Source organism: Palaemon carinicauda, chromosome 39, assembly GCF_036898095.1.
Source record: "Palaemon carinicauda isolate YSFRI2023 chromosome 39, ASM3689809v2, whole genome shotgun sequence".
In the NCBI taxonomy this organism is placed as follows: domain Eukaryota; kingdom Metazoa; phylum Arthropoda; class Malacostraca; order Decapoda; family Palaemonidae; genus Palaemon; species Palaemon carinicauda.
In genome coordinates this window covers 23,896,499-23,921,385 of record NC_090763.1, presented here as the reverse complement: position 1 = coordinate 23,921,385, position 24,887 = coordinate 23,896,499, and the positions used below count along the sequence as shown (strand labels likewise).

The 24,887-nt window shown below is 44.6% G+C and overlaps 2 protein-coding genes and 1 non-coding gene across 4 annotated transcripts in view; 2 read left to right on the top strand and 1 right to left on the bottom strand.

The window, feature by feature from the left end:
* LOC137631082 (COX assembly mitochondrial protein homolog) overlaps positions 1–17,385 on the top strand; it is an 83,099-nt gene extending 65,714 nt beyond the window's left edge. For both annotated transcript variants that reach the window (XM_068362702.1, XM_068362703.1), the window contains exons 4-5: positions 5,852–5,964; positions 17,231–17,385. In XM_068362702.1, coding sequence (XP_068218803.1) covers positions 5,852–5,964; positions 17,231–17,329 — 212 coding nt within the window. In that variant the 3' untranslated portion in view covers positions 17,330–17,385. The remainder of the gene's footprint in view (positions 1–5,851; positions 5,965–17,230) is intronic.
* On the top strand, positions 11,236–11,354 carry LOC137631500 (5S ribosomal RNA). Its single transcript, XR_011041901.1, has one exon. It is a non-coding gene; the product is annotated as a 5S ribosomal RNA (ribosomal RNA).
* A 151-nt stretch (positions 17,386–17,536) lies between the features above and the next one.
* Positions 17,537–24,887, bottom strand: part of bdg (bedraggled) — a 259,189-nt gene continuing 251,838 nt past the window's right edge. Inside the window, 1 exon segment of the mRNA XM_068362701.1 lies at positions 17,537–18,453. Coding sequence (XP_068218802.1) covers positions 17,844–18,453 — 610 coding nt within the window. The 3' untranslated portion in view covers positions 17,537–17,843.

The following is a 24,887-nucleotide window of genomic DNA, read 5'->3' as shown; positions in this document are numbered from 1 at the left end:
TTACCCGATTGCGGACTTGTCTAGCCTTTCGCCATTCACCTTCGGCTCTTTGATAGTCAACTCGCTGATCGTCGAATCAACCCATCAATGAACGGTAGATCACCAATGACCAGGCAGCTTTCGTCTGCTCGTCCGTTACCATCTCCAGCTCACAAATTGCCGATTCGTTGTGCACCGGCAGTTCGCCGCTCACCAGCCAACCAGCAACCTTCAACCACTCACTAGTCGCCCTCTGCCCGTTATTCCCCAGAAGGTTGGAAGGCAAACGACACCCCCCTTGTTGCTCGCCGTTCACCATCACGCCAATCCACTAAACGATCGGCAGGCGATCATCAGTCCCCATCAGCAGCTTGTCAAAAGGTGACTACTCGCTGGTACTCTGCGACTGCACAACAGCCACAATAACCAGCCCTTGATCATCGTCAACGTTCGCCAGAACAACGCTGCTCTAAGGAATAACAAGGCGTCTAAGGTAAGGTCAAGCGTTACCTTACCCACTTCTCCATCAGTTAAGCCGGAGTTCTCTCCCTGGGAAGAGTCCTTATGCAGGGTATCATGTCCCGTTCACTCATCTCTCCCTTCACGGGTCAAGACCAAAGCATCAACGAGCTCCTATGCAAAGGGATCAGCAAAGGAGCTGGCCCTTTGGGCTGAAGTCTACACCATTTTGAAGAAGGTTAGAAAAGCCATAAAACCACGGTTCCTCATGTGCAAGGTGGACCGTAAGGACGCATACTTCTAGATCCCAAACCATCCATCTTCAAGGAAATATCTGAAATTCAATCTAGACAACAGATATACCAGTTCAGGGTGCTGTGCTTCGGTCTTTCCACAGCACCCCAAATCTTCACCAGAGTGTTTGCCCTAGTATCATCCTTGGCTCACAGGATCGGCATCCGTCTCCTCTGTTGTCAACCCTTCTTCAGCACCGAGACGAACTTTTGAGGTTTTGCCAAGATCTGGGGATCTTGGTAAACTTCAGGAAGTTTCCCTTACTTCCCACTCAGAGACTGGTATACCTAGGAATGATTTTAGACACCACATCTCCACAAAACCTTCCTATCAGGCGACAGGATAATGAGGCTGAGAAAGGTCTTGCGACCTTTCTCGAGACGAGAAGTACTCCCAGCCTAGAAGTTGCTATGTCTCCTCGGACACCTATCATCCTTTGCCCGTTTAGTTCCCAACAGCCGCCTCAGGATTTGATCTCTCCAGTGGCGGCTTGAGTCTAATTGGAATCAGACCCTCAACTCCCCGGACATTCTGATCCCTATGGGACCAGAGGAACGGACGGACCTCGAGTGGTGGGTGGCAAACGAAAATTTACGGAGGGGTGTAGATCTTTTCATCCTCGCCCCCAGACTTAATGCAGTTTCTCCACACATCAAAAGAAGGATAGAGGACCAACTTGTTGCACCACACGACCTCAGGCCTCTGGCCAGAGTCCAAAAAGTTCCTTCAGATAAATCTCTTAGAGATGAAGGCCGTCTTTCTTGCCCTTCAACAGTCCCATCAGTTCCGGGCGGGCCACTCAGTGGTGGCGATGAGCGACAACACCACAGTAGTGGCTCACATCAACAAACAAGGAGGTACTTGTTCGCAACCCCTATCCCATCTAGCAGTAGAATTACTGGGATAGGCCGAAGTCCGCTCGGTACCAATATCAGCCCGCTTCATTCCAGGCAAGAGGAATGTGCTCACTGACGATCTGAGCAGAGCATCTCAGATAATGGATACTGAATGGTCTTTAGATCATCTAGTAGCCAACAAAGTCCTGACTTGTGGGGTTCTCCAACTGTGGATTTATTCACAACGGCCCTGAACTTCAGGATCCCGCTGCTTCCCAGTCCCAGACCCCAACACTCTCTGGCAAAGTGCATTCCAACAAAGGGGGGGGGGACAACATTGACGTTTACGCCTTTCCCCCGTTCTATCTAATGAGAACGGTACTCAACAAGGCCAGAACATCGGTCAACCTCTCAATGACTCAAATAGCTCCACTATGCCATCTTGCAGAATGGTTTCCGAACCTTCTGCAGCTCCTGATGGGGCCTCCAAGAGAACTCCCTCCACGACACGTTCGACTAGGACAACCACTCATCAACATCTACGTAGCATAAAGCTGTAGCTTCACTACGACTGCACGTCTGGAGGTTACCCAGTACCTCCTCACTCAGAGGATTTTCGCAACAATTTGCGAAGAGGATGTCTGAATATCTGCAGAAAACCGCGGCAGCAGTCTACCAGGCAAAGTGGAATGTCTTCTGTGGTTGGTGTCATGGAAGGGGTATCTCTCCACTCAATACCACTATTCCAGCAATAGCGGAATTCCTTGGGTATTTGCGGGAAGAAAGGCGCCTTCAGTTTCGGCAGTGAAAGGCTATTGCTCAGCCTTGAGCCTTGCCTTCAAACTGAAAGGAATGGACATCCCTTCATCGCTAGAACTTTCCTTACTCACACGAACTTAACAAACTTACCTGTTCTCATCCAGAAGCAAGACCTCTCCCTCAGAATGTGGTTCGAGTTCTCCGGTCTCTTAAGAGGCCTCCCTACGAACCACTATGCCAGGCAACAGATCACCACCTGACTTGGAAGGTAGTGTTCCTACTCAGTTTGACCTCGGACAAACGGGTCAGTGAACTTCATGGTTTTTCATACTATATCACCCATTCAAGGGGATGGGGAGAGGTAACGTTTAGCTTCGTCCCTGAGTTTGTTACCAAGGCTCAGAATCCAGGGCTATCGGGTCGTAGATTCGACTCCTTCCTGATAACGAGTCGCTGTTCCGTAATTGACGATCCAGATCATCTGTTACTGTGCTCATTGAGGAGTTTCAAGCTCTACCTCAAGAAAACAGCAGCAGGCCACTCCCGGATGCCTTCCCTTTTCGTCAGCAGCAGGAGAAACGAGAGAATACTGTAATCACCAAAAACACCATCGCTGCATCGATTTGCAGAGTCATCGATTACCCTCTGAATCCAGATTCCCCTCCAACACATCGACCCAGAGCTCACGATGTCAGTGGCATAGCTGCATCCCTGGCCTTTAAAAGAAATTACTCTGTGACGCAGGCTCTACAAGCTTAGGTGTGGAAGCGCCAGACGACTTTCACAGCCCATTACTTGCAAAACGTGACCCACAGGAGACTCGATATGACCTCTATCGGCCCTTTGGTGGCTGTACAACAGCTGGTTTAATACCTCAAGCTCCTTATTGGACAAGTAGCGGAAGATTGGGGGCACTGTTACCCGGTTTTAGTCTGTGAGAATGAAAAGGAATGACTGGCTCTCTCCTTTTCTCTCTCCTCCTGTCACTTGGGGAAAGCAGCATCCTGGGTTCTCTGCACAAGCTGGCCTCAACCACTACAGGTAAACCATGCTCCCTTGTGTACCTAGTATTGTATCAATACTGTTACGTCCCCATACCCTAGCGAGGTGGTATTGGGAAAGTCCTGGTCAACTCGGTTATTTCCTACAAAGACAAGGAATAACTTTTACCTTGACAGTCACACTACTAATATCTCGACACAGCTTGCGTAGGCCGCAGTAGCAAGGTGTTAGGGTCTCCTTATTTTTGGTACTAACCTACTCGTAAAAAGGAGACCCTGGGTAAAGCCAAAAAGCCAGATTGACCTTACATGGCAAGGTTTAGCAAGATGTTAGGTTCTCCTTATTTTTGGTACTAACCTACTGATAAAAAGGAGACCCTGGGTAAAGCCAAAAAGCCAGATTGACAGGGACATCCATCCTCCTAATGGGTGAGACACCCCTATAAATAGCGTAGATTTGTATTCCAGTTTTGGAACAAATGACAAATTCGGAGATAATTTGTATTTTTCCTAATGATACAAACCTTTAGCTATTTATACAAACTTACTTGCTGACCCTGTCCCTCTTAAAGTTCTACCTCCAAGCAGAGTGAAGCACAGTCACAGGTGTGTGAGTGACTACCAATGCTAACTAGCGGGATAGGTGGTTAACCTTTGCAAAATGTTAATGGCTTGTCCTTTCAGCTTCGCCAAAAGTAATACATCTATAAATCGCTAAAAGTTAATTTTAGGAAAAGTACAAATTATCTCCGAATTTGTCATTTTTGAAACGGGCTCAACCTTTATGAAGTGGTATAGATCCTATTTTAGCAATATTTTTTTTTTATTGGTTTAAAGGACAGTGAATAGAGAAGTAACTATTATTTATCCATTTGGCTAATCACATATAATCTAGGTATCCAATATTCTCATAGAATACTTGCAGGCAGGTCAACAAAAAATGTCATGGTGCTGTTATTCCTTCAAGATTGATATAATATGACCTGTCAGAAATTGAAGTTGCAGCTAGAGATATCCAGATGTTTGCCTTTCCCAGTCATCCAAGCATTTAAAAAAGGGCTCCCCCTAGATATTTTGAAAAAGAAAGGAGTATTCAAATGTTTGCGGATAAATATATGTTACAAGGTTTTTCCAAAGTTTCCACAGTATGTCTTGAATCCATTGATTCTGTCTTGGGGATCAGGGTGCATTTCAGACACCAACCAGTATTTTGAGGAGGCCACAACCACTCTTTGTGGGAACGAGGGCTTGAAACACCAAATTTTAAATTAGATCCATGTTCTGAGTTTATAATAGGCTTAAATAATAGTTATTTGTTAGTGTCATTTATATTTTGGCATTTGTGAAGACTGGCAAGAGTAAACCTGAGTGGGGCTGAACAGCCAATGCCTGGCCATGTGGTACATTTTTCTTTAATCAGAATCAGGACTGTCAGTCAGGCAGTAGTGTAGCCATGTAAAGGATTCTTGCTGTGATATTTTATTCTTGTACTGGATTGCTTGCAATCATTTATTTTCTTATGAATCCTTTTGCATCTTCTTACTTAGATTATAACTTTTGAATTGAATATTGCACTAATTTTTACCATCATTTAAGTGGTTTTGATGCATCCACATCATAAGAAGTGAATGAAGTTTAGCATACGAGACTTTCATTTTCATTGTCATTTTAAGCATCCCATCCGGACCACCTCGCTGCTAACGTACAGTCATGCCTTTTTTGCAGTTAGCAGTCATTTCACTAATGATAGTTTTTAAAGTTAAAAATAGGAATGTTAATTAAATAATGGAATAAAAAACAATTAATACTATTATTCTATTTCCAAAGGCTACATAATACGGAATGAAAAATATACATCTATGCATTATTATTCTTTTGTTATCATTATCAGACTCCTCATTTAGTATTTAATTTATTTCATCTAAAGAAATACGCCTCGTATTTAGGTCGTCATAGTGAAAAAGGCAAAATAAATTATTCTCTCCACAGAAACGGCCGAAGCGCACTGAAAGGAAACCAGATACAGTACTACCAAGTGTTTAACGTTAAGCGACCCCCAGAAAAAAGTTGCCAGACACCATACAAGTTTCTATTTACAGCTTACATATGCTGAGTGTTGCCAAGTGGTGTTCTTGTAATTACTATAGGAGTAAACGTATTTTTACGGGACTGACGACTTGAAACTCTCATTTAAAGTTATGAACGTAATATCCAATTGAAGGCGGTACCAAGTAGATCGTGGTGAAAGTATTATTACGTGGGTGACGCTTAGCAGGTTAATTCTGTGCTTTTGACATTGAAACACACACCCTGGGACAAGGAAGACAATATTTCTTTGGTATGAAGTCCCTTTGGATTCCCTGTTCTAGGCCTTAACAGTTAAGTTATTGGGGACCTCACAGCATCCTAACCCAAAAAGTACCTCAATTTAAGTTTTCAGTATTTTTTCATAACTTTCCTTTCAGATTTTAGGATTTAAGAGGACAGATGTTATTAGTATATTTTTTTTTTTTTTTTTTACAGAATTTACAAAGTGCTGTAAAGGATCTGGTGTGGCAATGGTTTATAAATGTCGACCAGAGAATACTGCTCTATGGAATTGTTTAGAAGTATGGTATAATGATGATCAGTTGAAGGTAAGACTACTAAAGTTTATCAATTTATTTCTGAATATGTATTTGACCATAATGGTTTCCTTTATGCTTTTAGTTTTATACAAATAATTCAGTGCAGAGTATTTGGTCATGTATTCAGTGCTTTTACAGACCAGCTCAAAAAAAGTGGAAGAATGTTCAGATTTTGACAATAAGTTAATTTTTGGTATTAGAAAGCAGCAATTACTGTACAGAGGCCAAGTCAGCCATATTTACCTTGAAAGGACTTTATAAATTAAATTAGAGATACTATACCAATAACCAGTCAGCATACATATGTGTATATGGACAAAAATATATGTGCTTGAAAACTTGATCCTACAGTAGAATAATGAGAAATTGTTATAAAAAATATTCTGAAGAGTTACATTGTTAGTTAACTGTGTGTGAAAGGGACAGATGTGTATTAAGGTGATGGCTATTGTGGTAATCATCAGTGAATGATGACAAGCTCAAGAATTTTATACTTTGAAGAGGCATTGTTAAGAAAGGTGCAAAGTTAAATCTAGAAAGAAGAATATAAATTTTGGAACTTGTGAAGGTGAAGGTTTCATAGAGCATTCTCTTTATTTAAAATGAAAGGATGTCACTCAGGTGATGAATCAGGGAAGAAAAGGTTGTAGTAACATGCATAAGTGTAAAGAGTTCAGAATTTTAAACCTCTTGGATTCCAAGGAATTTCTCTTTAATATATACAGTATATAAGGGGCACCCAACTTTCCAACAGACCAGACACTCAGATTTTGGTAATACTGTACCAATCTCTAATTCACTCTGAATCATTATTGCTATATATCTTTGTTTAGTCATTTAATCAAAATGCATATTAGATCAAATATTTGGTTATTTGTTCCGTAACCGAAATACAAACCACGCTATTTACATTGGGTTTACCTTTCGGCGTAGCTGAAATGGCGAGCCATTAGAATTTAACGAGGGTGTATTACCCCCGCGCTAGTTAGCAGGGGGGTAGGGGAGTGGTAGCTAGCTTACCCCCCCCCCCCCTCACACACCGGTGAACTGCTTCACTTCACTTTTGGCTCGGACAATGGACAGACGTCTCTGTCTTTGTCCTCGCTTGGCAGCCATTGTTTGTTTTGTCTTTACTTAATCACTTACTTTTCTTTTACTCCATATATGTGTAAAAAAATTTTTGTGTTTATGTATATATTTGAATATAGGAATCAGTAAGTTTCCTTTTCAGAGTTTGTGCTTGTGTGTGTAGTGTACGATATCTCCGTGGAGCCCTCGGCAGTTAGGCCACCATGGTGTAATTTCATGGGTCGCGATCGAGTTTGACTACGGTCTTTCTCTCTCCTCTCTTTGAGGTCGTTCACCCTGTTACTACGTTACTTTTACTACGTCTGAGTAGCTTCCTTCCCGTGTCGGTGGGGTTGCTACGCCGTACGTTTTGTCTCAATTAGTTTATGAATCTAATTGTATTTGTTGATTTTTCAGCTTTGTAGAACGATTCCTTTCGGGGTTTTTGTTCTTTCTTTAGTGTTCATTAATTTTTAAATTACATAATTACATAGTTACATAATTATAATTGTTATAATTCTGTGTTGGTTACAGCTCTCCTTCCGTGAGTGTAAGTGGTTGTGAGGGCATGTGCCTGTTGTGTAATTCTTGTGTTCCTTTCCATCGGGATTCCTCTTCGGAGTCTTCCCGGGGGAATGAATGTTAACTAATGATTTTTGTTTTTATTTTTCACAGTTACCGATCTAGTTCGTTTCTGTAATGTGACAACGGAGTGAGCGGTCTTGTTGAGGCCTGGGGATTCGGCTGTTGCTGCCTCCCCTATAGATCTTCGTCAGGGGCGTGTCTCCTTCTTTTGGAAGTACTCCCGTGACGATTGACAGCTCTCCAGTTCATTTTAGAACACCGAGCCTCCTTGGGTGGGTAACTTTCCTTCCGAGGGAAGTTTTCCTGTCCAGGCTTGAGTTTTTCTCCTTTGGGGGGTTCTTCTCTTGCCTTTTTTTCGTGCGACTATGCTCTTGGTGCTGAGCGGTCGCGCCTGCAGTTACGCTCAAGGGGCTGGGCAACTGCAGGAGCCCCTCTTCGGAGGATTGCTCTTTTTAGGTCACTGGCTGACCCGTCTCTTCTACGAAGTGTTTCTCTTTCGTTGGCCGCCTTCGCCATAAGGCTCACCGTCCGCTACGTCGTAGGGCCTCCCATCTCCCTATAAGGGTGCTAAGAGACACCTTTTTGAATCTCCGTATGCATCCTGCAGCTCCTTCCTCTTTTGATCTCTCCGGGGGATCGATCTCCAACGCCTTCTTGCCCTTCCCCCCCTAGTGCAGATGGACAGCAGTCTGACCTCGTCTTCCGACGGACAACGGTCCCTTCGGGGCAAAGGGTTGCCTCCCACGGGGTTGCTTCCCTTGCGTGTCAGGGTTCCCCTGCGCGCACTTCTGCAGTGTTCTCTCCTGCTCAGTGTTAGCGCACAGGCGCTCTCCTGCTCATCAGCGTTTTCCTGATCGCTAGCGCTCTCCCGCCAGCGCTTCGTTCGTCAGCGCTCTCCTGATGATCGTCGCTGCTGTTCCTGTTGTTTCCTGATACGCACCCTGTGCGCCCACGTTCGCCCGCGCAATCTAGAACTTCGGTTCAGGTCTTGGACAAGGACTCTTCTTCTACGCACAGGATTCCACGCGTTGCCTTCTGCTCGCCAGCGATCACCAGCTCGCCAGCGACCACAGACGCGTCAACGTTCGCCTGCTCGTCAGCGATCTCCTGCGCGTCAACGATCGCCATCGATCTGCCATGCGTGTCAGGTCCCCTGGACACCATCAGTAGCGATCTAGCGCTCGCCTGCTGTGGACGATCTGCGGTAGCTGAGTCTTGCCGTAGATCTTCCTCCTGCTCGCCATCGCTCACCTTTCCTTCTGTGCGCCAGTTTTCTTCAATCGCCAGCGCACATCTGCGCGCCCTTTCCTGCCACGCACCAATGGGCGCCAACGGTTTTTTTTCTGACCGTCCAGGATCGCCTGATTGACAGCTCGCTTCAGCGCTCACCTTCCTGATGCACCTGCGCGCCTTCTGTTTAGCGCGATGCGCGCTAATCACCCCTAGTCTCTTGAGCGTTAGCGATCGCCTACGCGCCCGCGCGATTCTTCGCCTGCGCGCTAGCGTTTTGTCAACGCATCACCGCTCGCCGACGCGCCATCGCTTGCCACCGCGCTTTCACTCGCCTACGGGCCATCGCTCGCCAAGACACACCATCGCTCGTCAACGCGCCATCGCCCGCCTAGGTGCCATCGGTCTCCCGACCGCCTGCGCGACCGCACGCCTGCTCACATGCGCTCCAATGTTCGCCCGCGCGCGAACCAACGGTATTCCATCGCGCGGACCGACGGTGTTCCATCGCGCGAACCGACGGTGTTCCGTCGCGCGAACCGACAGTGTTCCGTCGCGCGAACCGACGGTGTTCCATCGCATGAACCGACGGTGTTCCATCGCGCGAACGTCGGCTCGATTCCTGCAGTGCAGTATCCATTGCTCACCTACGGGTCATCGCTCGCCTGTGAACTTTCGGATTCCGACCACCAGCTCTCGCCCTTCCTACCACGCTCGCCCTCCTTCTGCGCTCCCTCGCGCACTTTCGTCTGCACTCCTGCGTGCCCGTGCATGGGCGCTTCCACTTTCGGCCAGGCGCAACCATTGATTTACCATCGCGCGAGCGCCAGGGCGATTGCGACCGCGATTCCCGTCGGGGTTTCGCAACATGGCCAGCCTGGCGAGTCTTCTGGAGCGTATTTCCAGAACACGGTCTTCACCCCGTAAACGCAGAGCATGGCACATGCAAGAGCAGGAAGAATCTTAGGGAGGTCTGAGCAACATTCTTCTTTCCGGAACCTGGGTTAGCCCTTCCTCGTCATTCCCTGGAAGGGTCTTGCCAGGGAGCTTTCCGTTCGAGATTTCTCCGTCGGGCAAGGGGTGGCTGGTTTAGCTCTTCCTCTTCTCCATCTCGTGGAAGGGGCTTACCAGGTCCTTTCCCTCCTCGGTTGCGACCCGAGGTTTTGTACAAGGAAGCTCCAGGAAGATCATGGGTACTCTCCTCCTCTCGGGCTCAAACACCTTGGCATTTCGTCGCCAAGTTTCGAACTTGCGGGCAAGCTCGATGTTGGACCATCTAGACGTAGTGACCGAGGGCTTCCTCTCGGGTGCCTCATCCGTGGATGTCGACAAGCTCAGACACTCTTCCATCCTTGGGAAGAGCTTGTTTGTGCCCAAGGACAGAGACATGGACAGCGGTTGTGCGGAGGAAGTTGACTTCCGTTTTCACTCCTCCAAGGCGCTTTCTTCCAGACCCTGCAGGCCTCCAGCGCCTCTTCTTTCAGCCTCGTCGGCCTAAGTTATCAGACCGGCTACGGCAGCTAAGACAAGGTGTCCAATAGCAGTCCCCTCCTGTCAGGGACAGGTAGCACGGGAGGCTCTCCCGGGGGCCATAATCCTAGAGGGAGCGGCAGAGTTCACAAACTCTAGGATTGGCAACCCCCCCTTGCAGGTCTCACGCTGGGAGGATGCCTAAGGTTACTCATCTGGATAACAGCTTCCCAATGCCGATTCCTGCACGATGTCCGTGATCAGCCAAGGATATCGCGCCTCGCTCTTACCATCTCTCCGTCTTTGTCAGCGAATTCAGTGTCACTGAACCTCTATGCCATGGGGTCGGCAAGAGTTTTGCCCGTTTGGGTAGAATGATCCATGCCTTAGGAGGAGGTCCTCCATAGGATCGTCGACGGCTTCACCCCCCGGCTTCTTCAGTCGATCCGTTCTCGTAGGAAAGCGTCTGAGACGGGAATTTCGTCGTCTACCTCTCAGCTCTGATCAAGTTTGTCGAACAAACTTCGTCCAGCGTGGAACAGCAGAATCGATCAGACTGGTAACGAGGCGGCAGGACTCCTTAGGCCCTGGATCGGAAGGACGGGTACTTCCAGTTTCCATTCCATCCATCTTCCAGGAAGCTCTTGGAATTCAGCCTAGACTTAAGATGTGGTGTGGCGATCTCTCCGCGGCATCGCAGGTTTTTCCCCAGAGAACTCTCCCTGCTTTCCTCATGGCCGCTCAGGAGCAGGCTTCCGCCTCCTTCGCCTTTTGGAGGTCTGGTCAACTCCGGTCGGCTCGGGTTCGACCTTCTTCAACGCCGGGACAAGCTTCCGGGTCCTTACCATGAGTGAGGGATCATGGTAATTTGCTAGGAGCCTTCTCTACTTCTGCCTCAACATCTGGAGTATCTAGCCATGATATTGAGTCAACGGCCTTACCACGTTGGAAACACCGCTTCTCGTCCGATCAGCGAAGTTATGCAACGTTGGGTCTGGTCAGTACTTGGATGGGTGACCGCCTGGGAACGCCAGATGCTGTTGCCTCCTTCTCCAAGCCTCCCCTTCAGTTGACTGTGGCAAGGCTGAGGAGAGTCGCAGTACCTGTTCTCAGTCAAGCAGAGCTTTCAGCCCTACCTTGGAACGTTTCCTAGGTCTCTTTTCCTCATTGACCCGTCTAAAGTCCCGAACGGTCGCCTCAGGATAAGTTCCCTGTGGGGCGGCCCAAGTTCCGGTGGTATCAAAGCAACGATTAACCAGACTTTCTGGCCCCTATGGGACCAGCGGAATGTTTAGACCTGCAATGGGTGTTGACCTATGGAACCTCTTGATGGGAGTGGATATTCTCATCCTTTCCCCACATTTTGATGCTGTTATCGGACTCGTCAAAGAAAAGGGGGGGGGGGGAAGCATGTTCCGGTTCAGGCCTATGGTCAGGACCTGAAGGATACCTCTCCATCATTCAGGCAGGCTTAGGGGCCGTAGTCTGGCCCCTCTACAGATCCTACAGTTCCTGCCGAGTCGCTCCGTGCGCGACGACTTCATGGTACTGGCGTATTCCAACCAGCAAGGGACGCATTTTCATACCTTCGCATCTTGCAGTAGAGATACTGAGATGATCCGAGGTCCTCTCAATACCACCATCGGCTCGCTCATTCCGGGCAGAGGAATGTTCTCTCCGACTATCTGAGCAGAGCCTCGCAGATAGAGGGTACCTGGGGGTCTTTGGCCTTTAGTAACCAGCAAGTCCTGGCCTGGGGGACCTGATCGCGACAGCCTGGAACTTCAAGCTTCCGCTGTTCTTCCCCCCAGTCTCAGACCCCAAGACTCTTTGGCAAGATGCTTTCCGGTGATGGTGGGACAACATCGACGCCTGCGTCTTCCCACCATTGTTGTCCGTTGAGAATGGGTCTCAACAAGACCAGGTTGTCTGTCAACTTTTCGATGGCCCTGAGAGCTCCACTGTGACTATACGCGGAACGGTTTCCGGACCCTCTGTTTCCCCTGACGGAACTCCCGGGAGAGCTTCTCCCACGGCACAGGCTATTCAAACAACCACACTACAACATCTTTCACGAGCCGTGGCATCGCTTCGGCTTCATGCCTGGAGACACTACGCCGCCTCCTCAAGAAGAGACAACTCGCTACAGTCGCGGAGCGGAGGTCGCGTCACCTGCGATAGTCATCCCCAGGGGTCTACCAGGCGAAGTGGAGAGTCTTCTGTGGTTGGTGTCGTGGGAGAAATACCTCTTCCCTTGAGGCCTCTTCTCCAGCAATAACGGACTTATTGCTTTTCGGCGGGAGGAAACTCCTTTCCGCTCTCGGCAGTGAAGCCTGTCGCTGAGCCTTTCCCTGGCCTTCAGGCTGAAAGGAATAGACGTTTCCTTCCCGCTGGACCTTTTTTCGCTCATGCGAAGCTGCGAACGTCCCTGCCCCCAGTCGGAGTGAGACCTCCTCCATGGAGCATGGTTCGGACTTTTTAGTCCCTTAAGAGATCTTCTCAAGAACCATTACGTCAGGCCTCTGATCGTATTCCGTTTTGGGGGACGGTGCTCCTGCTCACTCTGGCCTCGGCCAGTGTGTAAGCAATCTTCTTGGTCTCGTACGACTCTGCCCTTTCTAAGGAATAGGGGAAGGCAACATTCAGGTTCGCTCCTGAGTTGTTTGCTAGACAAAGAATCTTGAGTCCCGGCCCTTCGGTCCAACTCCTTCAAGATTTCGAGTCACCATTCTGTATCAGATGACCCAAACCTTCTCCTTCTTGCCAGTAAGGGAATCGAGGGGTTATCTTTGGGAACAGCTGCAGTTTGTCCTCACGTGCAGCCGGGTTGGGAGCACAGGAAGGACACAGGGGAGAGTCACCAGTATACCTCTTCAGCTCGGACTCAAGGACATTCCTCTTGACCTGAATCCAGACCCTCCCCCGTCACGTCGCCCTACAGCATGATGTCGGATACATCGCAACGTCCCTCGCCTTCGAGTAGTATATTCTGTGACGCAGGTGCTACAAGCTGGGGTCTGGAAGCGTCTAATGACCTTCGCAGCCCGCTTCCTGCAGGACGTGACCCACAGGAGTATCGATACGTTTCTATCGCTCTGTGGTGGCTACACAACAGCTGGTCTAACCTCAGGCTCCTTTTTGGACAGGTAGCAGAAGGTTGAGGGCATTGTTATCAGGTTTTAGTCTGCATGAACGAAAGAAGTATGTCTGGCCCTTACTTCTTTCTTCATCGTCCCCTCTACTGGGGAAGCAGCATCCTGATCTCTGCATAGCTGACCTCAAACCTCTGCAGGTAAACCATGCTTCTTGTGTTCCGAGTATTGAGTCAATACTGTCGCGTCCCCCATACCCTGACGAGGTGGTATTGGGAATGTCCTAACCCAGAGTTCCTTCTGGAACTCCAGGTCAACTGCCTAGGACGGGTCACACTTCTTCCTTCACACACAAGCTTATGTAGGCCACACGTTTCCTTGCGGAGCAAGGAACTTGTGAGGTGCAGGGACTCCTTTTCTCGAGTGCGACTCACTCGGATTCTGAGTCCCCGGGTAAAGCCAAAGCCAGTATGGTTTGTATTTCGGTTACGGAACAAATGAAAAATTCGGAGATAATTTGTATTTTTCCTAACCATACAAACCTTAGCTATTTAGACATATTTGCCCGCCAGCCCTGTCCCCCAAGACAAGTCCTACCTCTAAGTGAAGTGAAGCAGTTCACCGGTGTGTGAGGGGGGTAGGGGTAGCTAGCTACCACTCCCCTACCCCCCTGCTAACTAGCGCTGGGGTAATACACCCTCGTTAAATTCTAATGGCTCGCCATTTCAGTTACACCGAAAGGTAAACCCAATGTAAATAGCTAAGGTTTGTATGGTTAGGAAAAATACAAATTATCTCTGAATTTGTCATTTTAAGCAAAGTAATTCAAATTAAGTGTGGTTTGAGAAAGTGGAAATGAAAAATGTTAAGTAGGTTTAAGTTTTTCCAATTAATGGGACAAAATGTTAGAACAGGGTATCATGTCTAATGAAGATATGAAATAATCATTTCTATGCCATATACTGTATATATATCAGATTTATCGGCATATTTCCATAATGTTCTTACAAGAATGCAAGAACATTTACAAAAATTCTAGGTGAATATAGAGAAGACTACTGAAGTGTAAATGACTGTATCCTAGTAACATGAACCTTCATTGTTGGCAGTTCATGGTGTGTGAGGGATATATAACAGCATTCTTGTTGCTTTTTATTCCTTTGCAAATTGGGAGCCGCCTTTCTTCTTCTCGTCATCATTATCTTATGTCCGGGAAGGCTCTAAAGACTTGCCTTGTGGCGGTGCTGTCTCTCCATAGAGTCCCTAGGATTTTTTTTTATCATTGGAATGTAGTTGCCATCGGCTTGGAATACCCACAAGTAAAACTTTAAAGTTCCTCCTCCAATTCCAGCTCATCTTTGTCTCCTTGCACTGCCAGTTGGGATGGAAGGACTCCGCCCTTTATTTTTCCATTTACAGAAAAAGTCCTAGCAGCCCAATCAGTGGGATTTATGTATGCATGACTTATACCATTTCTATGCCTGTGAAAGTGCTGTACCAGTTCCTGTGACTCCCTTCACCAAAGACATATAAGATGACTCCAAGGCTATGAGACAGTGCAAAATGTTCCTTTGTCTCATCACACACTGTCAGTTGGAATTGAAAGGCTGTACTTTTCCCCCTTTTGGATACACAAGTCCTAAAGATCGATCAGTAGGAGTTGCATTCCTGTGACTCCTACCGTTTCTCTCGCCATGGGAAAGACATTAGTGCTTCAGAAGCTCCTTAGTTCTCTTCACTGATAATGATGAGAAGACTACTATTTGTGCACTTGCTCCTATACAAGAGTTCACCCTCATTTTTTCATGCGTGCACCGACTAGCAAGAGCTCAATCCTTCACTACCACATTACAGTGCCGGGTGTGTGCACGCCCAATCCCCTTTTTTGCGTAAGCCCACAAGAGCACCCTAAACTGTTTGTTCGCGATGCTAAGCTCGCATAGGCTCAAGCCGGTTACGCCTTAAATCCTATTTTATCTCCTCCCTAAGAAAATGGGGGGGACCAGAACAACTTACCATCTTGTTCTGTAAGTACAAAAGGAATAAGAAATGAGATAGATCCTAAAGTTCTGTTTTCTCTTGGCTTCATTAAACAATTGCACAATTTCCCCCCCCCCCCCCCACCACCACATGGAGATGAGATGACCACTTTTAATCATACAAAGCCAGAATACTTCAGGAAGAACCTGTCAATGTTGCAAGTTTTAAAAGTCAGTCTGGAAGTACCAACCTTAACAGCCCACAAGTCTTTAGTTATGTTGTCATTGGGACTTGTGGCAATTGTTAGAAGGTTGTGTAATTTACTAGGGTCCTTACACGGCAAGAAGCATCTTTTCTAAGACAAAGGTCACGAAGTTGATAAGGATTAAGAGGTGGAGTGTCTGGTTATTTCCCCCCTTTTTGTTCCCCTTCTATTAGTGTGCGGCAGTTGTACCTTTATTTACTGGATTGGATGGCGATGCAGGTAAGCTTCCATACTAACAACTTTTCTATACAAGTACGATAAAGTAGTAAGATTTTTCATAACTCTGACCATCCTTTACATTCAGATCTTCCTGGACAATTCAATCCTGTTTGTAATACTAGGCAGGCAGTTCATTCTAATAGCCAGGCCTTCTCCATCATGAGGCTCAATACTACACAGTATTCTAGAAGTTTTATTCCAGCTGTGACCAAGTTGTGGAATGATCTTCCTAATCGGGTAGTTGAATCAGTAGAACAAAAGTTCAAAGTTGCAGCAAATGTTTTTATGTTGAACAGGCTGACATAAGTCTTTTTATAGTTTATATATGACATGTCTGTTTTGACATTGTTATTGTTTTTAGAGTGATTTATTGTTAATTTGTTCTCATCATTTATTTATTTCCTTATTTCCTTTCCTCACTCAGCTATTTTTCCCTATTGGAGCCCTTGGGCTTATAGCATATTGCTTTTCCAACTAGGGTTGTAGCTTGGATAGTAGTAGTAATAATAATAATAATAATAATAATAATAATAATAATAATAATAATAATACTGTCCTCCCCCATCCCCTTTATGAGGGGGAGGTTGGATAGAATGTAGGACACATCACACTTAATTGGCGATACATTGTGACAGAAACATAGTCTAACCAATGAGAATCTATTTTAAGTGTTTGGAGGTGGCAGGAATCAACACTTGTTCTTCTGTCAGGTCTGGATGTCTTGACATCCCAGGATTTTAAACCAGTCAATAATCTTAATGGGACTTTTTCTCTCCTAAGGATGTTTTCTATTACAGATTGAGAGTTTGTATTTCTGTAGGAACAGACCATATACCTTTTTTTTTTAAAGTAATTTGTATTTTTCCTAACTATACTAACTTGACTCCTTTAAATTTCCCACCTCAATTACCCCACGAGTCCTAGGTTTTTAGTTAAAGTGGTTACTCAAGAGTACTGGGGGGGGGGAGACTGGGGGCCGCTTCTCTGCCACTTGACAATTACAATCAGCACCTTGTTAAAAGTTTAGCAACTTCCAGCTTAGCTGAAACCATACTCCTATTAAAGGACTCAAGTACAGTATTCATGATAAAGAAAAAAAAAAAAAGTTTTTCCTAACTATACAAACCTAAGGGCCTTAAGTTATACTTCCAGCCTCATCTACCCTGCAAGATCTTTGTTGAAGGTCAAAGTGGTAGCCAAGCAGTCTGTTTAGTGTGCAGAACTTCCCTGCCACCTCACTAAAGTTTCAATAGCAAATCCAGCTTCACTGATAGCATGCTCTGATTGAAGGATTCAGATTTTTATAGTTGAGAAAAATAAAATAAAAAAAAAAACTTTTAAAATGATAATTGCATTTTACCCACAGGAACGATGTAAAAAGGAATATCTCGAAGAAAGAACTGAATTTCGACGAACAGGATTGACAAAAAAGGAGAGACAAAGGCTTCAGGCCTCAGGATTTTAGGTTTGGCATGTTGTACATAGTCCTTCATGAATTATACTTTTAATCTGAATATTGCATTCAGTAATTTTATTTATTCCTCATGCAAATCATAATCTAATACTGTGTAGTGTACTGTACTTTATTCAAGTTTTGAACTTAAAAAATCTATACTATTTTTTTCTTACATAAGCTCTTTGAATAATTTGTAAATAAAATATTTGATGAACCATTTTTATCTACAAGTTTTATTAAAAAGCACAACAAGTTTTCAACAACTTTCATAGAATTATTTTATATATTTGAATATATGCTGTCCTGCATTATAAAATAATAAGTATCATGGAATGTACATGGTAAAAATTTGATATCAAGAAAAATCATTTGTGTGTTTTTTCCAACGCCAACACATTCAGGTGATGTAATATAATATTGTAAGCATCAATATAAAAAGTGTAGAAAAAAAAAATAAGTTTTATATAAATTTTCATTTTTATAAATAATAATGCCTATTAAATTCACGTATGTTATGTATGATTCAAGCTTCTGACTGTGAAACCATTTCAAAGTTAGTGTAAGCATGTGGATGCAATTCTTCGTCTCTTGAAGATTGTATATCTCGACTTACAGGTTGTTCACTGTTAACAAGAGTGGAGTCATCCTCACCATTGCCAACTCCCAGAGTGGCTGCTAAGCGACGGGCACTCCTCCTTACCCCAGAAGCTATACTTCTTCGTAAACCAGATTCTCTTCTGCTGTTACTCCTTTGAAGGGATGGCGTTGTTGGGTGGAAAGTCTCTGTACCCACGTCTGATTTCAGATTAGTAGTAGAAGCTGTAGCATTAGCTATAGCTGCTAAAGCTTGTTGCCTACGTATAGGATCTAGGGTAGAGTACAGGGGTGGCAGATCTGTGTTAGCAGTGGGGGATCTTCCCATCCGTGGACCGCATTCCCCTATTACAGTTACATAATCAGGAGGGGGAATGTATGGAGCATTTTGACTCGTCGATTCTTCCACCCTATTACAACCGTTGGTTTGTACAGAACTCTCATTATCTCCATTTTGATTTGATTCTGGGGTACTTCTTATGGTATTACGCAAGCGTCTCATACTTTGCCGGAGACTTTGATTCAGCAATTTTGCAAACCTGTAAGAAAGAAATTTGTATAAGTCAAATCACATCAATAATTGTATACAAAAGTCAAATCACATCAATAATTGTTACCTTTTATTTTACACATGCAATGTACTTAGAACATCTGGTAGAGTCCCCTGACAGTACCTTTTTTGCCTTAACTGTTCTTCATTAGTGTTTATTTGCATGATTTGCTATTATGAAGAGCACCAGAACAAGAGCTCATCTTTTGAAATATAAATATTTAAGCTTCTCTAATTTTGGCTATTATAATTTATTGCTTTTCTTCTAAGAAAGAATGGTCAAGTGTGCAGACAAATTGTCATGTTTGAGGGATGAATTAAAGGAAGAATATAAAGATATGTAGTTGCTTCCATATAAACTGATTGTGTGACAGGTTTCTGAGCAAACCTGCCTTCCATCTATCATCCTTGTTCCTGTTGTGGGGTGCATGACTGTTTGCTACAATCCCCTTTCTGTGTGTGGCTGGATGACTACGTGAATCTAAGCAAGTTGGGATAGTTGTTAGTGAAAGAAAGTTTTTTGCCACCAGGTTTTATAAGGCTGCCTTTTGAGTTTTGAGGTGTTTTCTCGATTCCTGCTTCTGTCAAAGTGCTAAAGATGCTGGAGTTGCCTCTGCTGCTATGAAAAGTCCCTTGCAGCCCCTTCTCCCATGGAAGCATTGTCACTGGTTTCCAAGTCCCCCAAAGAAGGTGAACAAGAACAAGCATATGTGCTCCTCATCTTCCTCTAGATCATCTTTTTCTTCTGCCTCATTTAGATTCTACAGACGTTGCTACTTTTAGAAGAAGAACAAGATAACATTGAAGAAGAAGTCCATTAGGACTGATTGGTAGGAGTCTCGTAAAACTCCAACCAATCTCTCCCTGCTTATGCATGAGTGTGTGTCTTGGTTCGTGATAGAGGGGCTCACGGTCCTGTTACTTATCCTCTGTCCTGTACCAAACCAAGAACACGCACTGTCAGTCACACACTGCTTTCCCCTTTTCTGAGCAGTCAACTGATCTCTCTTTCAAAAACGAAGGGTAAAGGTAGTTGGGTGCTGAAAACTGTACCAGATTGGGAAGATGTCTTGATACAAGGGCATAGCTTCTGCTATCGGTCCTCAGTCTCTTACCAAATCGGGATTAGGGACGCTGCCCTTTTTTCCACTCCCTTTTCCTCCAATTTTTCTCTGAGCATAATTATGTTCCAAAGGGAGATAAATTAGCTTGTGGTGGTCATCAGCCATTGAGAGATCGGACACTGCATGATTTGTCTCATTGTGATCATTCTCCTGGTGACCCCACATGAATCACCGCTCATGTTCAGGAAAGAGATCATCACCTGTCATCTCTTGCCTCCTCTTTCTCACTTTGCTAGTTCATGTTACTGGGAACGAGAGCAAGTAACTTAACCTAGATGCTCTTTCAAGTACTAAGATCCCTAATCACAAGCATGCAATTGACAGAAAGGTTCTGCACCTTTGATTGGCCAGTACTCATACACTGCCTGATACTGCACTCTGAGGTACACCCTGGGGGCAAGAGAACCAAAGGCAGTAAAGCTTCTGAAAGGATATCTACTCATTGATCAGCCCTCCCTTCAGCCATTTCTGGGTACAGACCTGTTTCCATTCTTAGTCCGGGTCAGGCATACTCTGGGAGAAAGGAACTGTCTTCTGAGGGGGTGTATAGACATCTTCCTTTGTGAGGGTAATGGATTCCCAGGGTTCAACATCCTAACAACACCTGACTAATCCGGATCCGGCAGCATATTTGTTCATCAATGTTCTTGCACTTAATCGTGAGTGCAGCTTACTTGGCAGAGGCTACCATTCCTCCTGTGAAAGGGGGTTTGAGTGTCATAGTCAGAAATTGCTTGTAGGCTCTTGGACAGAGTGAATTCTCATCTCTTTGGCATGCAAGTTCACTGTGGTCTAGACAGCCAAGTAAGCTCCAGCCTCTCCCCACTCTCTTGATAGAAGGTTCATTCTAAGAAAAGGAATTTTTTCTTTGCAGCTCTCAAGTATGTTTCCCGGGAATTCTTTTTCACGATCATCATCTAGGTGGCCTTATGGATCGATCAGTAATCCAATGCATTACCTACTTTGCCAGTACTCAGGATTTATCAAATCAGGGAATTTTGACAAAGTATAGCATCCCCCACTTCTCCAAGCAAGTTGGACATGAGGTGGTGTTGGCTTTCAGCAACACCTCAATACTGGGGCATCTTCTTTTATGGGCAATGTGGCAGCAACTTGCAGCAGTGTAGTGAATAGTGGAAATCCTTCGGGATGGACATAGTCAGCACTTGATGCTCTGCTCACTTAAACCCCATTGACATTCCAGAGTTCCTCTAAAATCACGAAAGCTCTAACCTTAGGGGTAGAAGTAAAGCAATGAAGGAGATGGTGTATAATGCTCAACATCATAAGTCAGTCCTCTGGGTTTCTAGTCAACTTATCCTGGTAGAGAAATCAACTTAAGCGGGGTACAGATCTTCAACCTCTCCACTGAACAATTTTGTCATCAGGCTTAGTACAGCAATAAGACTGCTAACCATTGAGAGGACTTCATGCTTTCAGAGATCTTGAAGGAAAACTATTTTCAGACCCCACAGCTTGATCTTATAGAAAGTGGCTCCTTTGAAATTTATCAAATCGGCCCTTGCTGGTACTAAATTCATTTAGTTTGGTGGAAAATCTTAGATCATCCCGGTTCTGGCTCGTCCCCGCCATCCATAAATTTCCTGTAGAACTGTCTGGCCTTCAAGAGTATGATGGCATCCAGGCCAATGTTCTCCCTAGTCACTTATCCAAGGGGCTAATGTAGACTATCTATGATGTGAGATTGGAAGTATGTTTTGGATTAGGATGGATGTATTGGCCTTTTGTGAGGTAAAGATAAAAGGGAAGGGTGAAGTGACAGGTAGATGGTGAAGTGACAGGTAGATATCTGACATTGAAAGGGGAAGAGCAAGAGAGGGTGTAGCTTTATTGCTAAAGGAATGAATGACAGATATAGTAGTGGAATGGAAGGAGGTATCATCAAGGTTAATGTGAGTTAAGAGTTAAGTTGGGTAGGGAATGCTGGGCTTTGTTAGTGCATATAGGCCAGGTTGCGGTTAAAGTGGAGAAGTGTGGAATGAATTAACTAGGTGTGAAGAAGGATTGGGTAGAAGGAATTGTATAGTTGTGATGGTTGACTTGAATGTCAGAGAGTGGGTGCTGGAGAGGTAGAAGGTGTCATTGGGAAGTATGGCGTACCACATGAAAACGAGAGTGGTGAGACTGGTAAATGTGTGTTGAACAAGAACTGGTGATTAGTAGTAGTTTTTTCAAGAAGAGAGATAATAAGTATACATGGGTAAGAGTGGTAGAAAGGGTATTAATGGATTGTGTTGATAACAAAAAGGATGTTTGGAAGATTGAAAGATTGCATGTTTAGGGGTATGGCGTATGTCTGATAATTTTTTGGTTAAAGGAAAATAAGTTGTAGCAATAGAGTGGGGGGGGGTGTAAAAGGGAGGTAGTGAAGGTTGACGAGTTGAAAAAAACCAGAGGTTAAAAATAAATATCAATAAAGGTTGGAACGGGCATATGATAGGGTGAAAGGAAGAGAAATTGGTGATCTAGAGGAGGAGTGCGAGTAAGTAAAAGAAAATTTTCTTGGGATTCCAAGTGATGTGTGAGGCAAGAGGATTTTTGGAGCCAGCATGAGGAAGGAGAGCGAGTGGTGGAATCAAAGAGTGAAGTTGAAAGTGGAAGAGAGAAAGAGGGCATTTGAAGAATAACTGCAGAGTAATAGTGTAGAGAAGTATGGAAGATATAGAGAGAAAAATATGAAGTAAAACATACGGTAAGTGAGGCAAAGAGGGCGGTTGACTGGAGGAGGGATCAGGGATTAGGTCATTCATATGTAGAGAATAAGATGAAGTTTTGAAAAGAAGTGAAGAGAGTAAGGAGGGGTGAATTGAGAAGTGAAGAGACAGTGAAAAATGAAAATGTTAGGTTGTTGAAAGGAAAGAAGGCAAGCAATAGGTGGGCTGAATATTTTTAAGGTTGCTGGATGTTGAGGATAATAGGGAGGTAGATATAATTGCTGTAGCAGGTGTTGAGGTGCCAGTGATGGGAGATGAAAATCCGAGAGATTACAAGAGAGGAAGTGAAGAGAGCACAAGATAAAACAAGAGCAGGAAAAGAACTTGGTATAGATGGCATGAGGGCTGAGATGTTAAAGGAAAGGGGTGTGATTGTACTTGAATGGTTGGTGGGATTGTTTAATATATGTTTTATGTTGTCAATGGTACCAGTGGACTGGTTGTGTGCATATATTGTTCTGCTATACAAAAGTAGGGAGATTTGCATGAGTGTTGTAATTAAAGGGGTATTAGTTTGTTGTGTGTGGTTGGAAAAGTGTGTGGTTGTGTGCTAATTAATAAGATTAAAAATAAAACAGAAGATGCAATCTTAGAAGTGTAGGGTGGTTTTAGAGGAAGTATGGGATGTATGAATCAGATTTTTACATTTAGGGAAATTTGCAAGTAACATTTAGCAAAAGGTAAGGAGGTGTATGTTGCACTTATGGATCTGGAGAAAACTTATGATAGAATTGATAGAGAATTGTGATGAGGTTATATGGAATTGTTGGAAGGTTGTTGCAAGCAGTGAAGACTTTATACATTGGCAGTAAAGCATGTGTTAGGATAAGAAATGGAGTGAGTGGGACTGAGACAGGTATGTGTGATGTTGTCATGGTTGTTAAAATGTTATTTTCATTATAAAATAAATTTTTGAACATACTTACCCAGTAGTTATATACAGTGATGCCTCAGGATACGAAACTAATCCGTTCAGGATACGGTTTCGTATCCTGATTTTTTCGTATCCTGAGTCGCGTTTTACATGTAAATAGCCTAATCCGTTCCAAGCCTTACAAAAAGTCACCTTTTCTTTCATAAACACGCTAAACTGTAGTAATAAACATGCAATGCAGCCATTTCTATCATTCAATAATTAACCCAACCGTTAAAAACAGCCTAATCCATTCCAGAAACCACCATGAGATTATTCAATAATGTAGTTATAGCCTAGTTATCCCCTCCAAGCCCTAAGAAAACGGTCCATTTTCTTTACTACTGTTTAAAAGTTACGGTACTGTATGTAAAGCATTTGGATCAGTGAAGGTGTATTGTTACCTGTACACCTAAATTAAGGGTTTATACCCTGAAAAAAAAAGGTACTGTACTCTCGGCGACGAGTTGGGATCTCGTAAGCTTTTCGTATCCTGAAATTTTTTTCGTATACTGGGGCATAAAAATCTTTGTATCGCTTTTCGTATCCTGAATTTTTCGTAAGCAGAAACTTTCATATCCAGAGGTATCACTGTATATATATAGCTTACGTCCCTGACGTCACGGCAGAAAATTCAAAACACGCCAATCGCCGATTGGATAGCCAGGTGTATCACCCGCGCACTCTCCAGTGAGGTACCTGGAACCATTCCATGATTCCTCAGATCTTCCATGCCTCTAGTCTCTAGAGGGGAGGAGGGTAGGAATTTAATTATATATATGAGAAAGTGATTGTACCAACTGTGATGTATGGATCGGAGTTGTGGGGAATGAAAGTGATGGAGAGACAGAAATTGAATGTGTTTGAGATGAAGTGTCTGAGGAGTATGGCTGGTGTATCTCGAGTAGATAGGGTTAGGAACGAAGTGGTGAGGGTGAGAACGGGTGTAAGAAATGAGTTAGCGGCTAGAGTGGATATGAATGTGTTGAGGTGGTTTGGCCATGTTGAGAGAATGGAAAGTGGCTGTCTGCTAAAGAAGGTGATGAATGCAAGAGTTGATGGGAGAAGTACAAGAGGAAGGCCAAGGTTTGGGTGGATGGATGGTGTGAAGAAAGCTCTGGGTGATAGGAGGATAGATGTGAGAGAGGCAAGAGAGCGTGCTAGAAATAGGAATGAATGGCGAGCGATTGTGACGCAGTTCCGGTAGGCCCTGCTGCTTCCTCCGGTGCCTTAGATGACCGCGGAGGTAGCAGCAGTAGGGGACTCAGCAGTATGAAGCTTCATCTGTGGTGGAAAATGTGGGAGGTTGGGCTGTGACACCCTAGCAGTACCAGCTGAACTCGGCTGAGTCTCTGGTTAGGCTGAAGGAACGTAGAGTAGAGGTCCCCCCCCTTTTTTTTTTTCTTTTTGTCGGCTACCCCCCAAAATTGGGGAAGTGCCTTGGTATATGGATGGATGGATGGATAACTACTGGGTAATTATGTTCAAAAATTTAATTTATAATGAAAATAACATTCTTAAACATAAGACTTACCCGGTAGTTATATATATATATAGCTGATTAACACCTTTGGTGGAGGGTTAGAGACAGCCAATATAGTTGGAATTCTGCTTAAGAGTTAAAAACAAGCTTAGGGTTCATACCTGATAA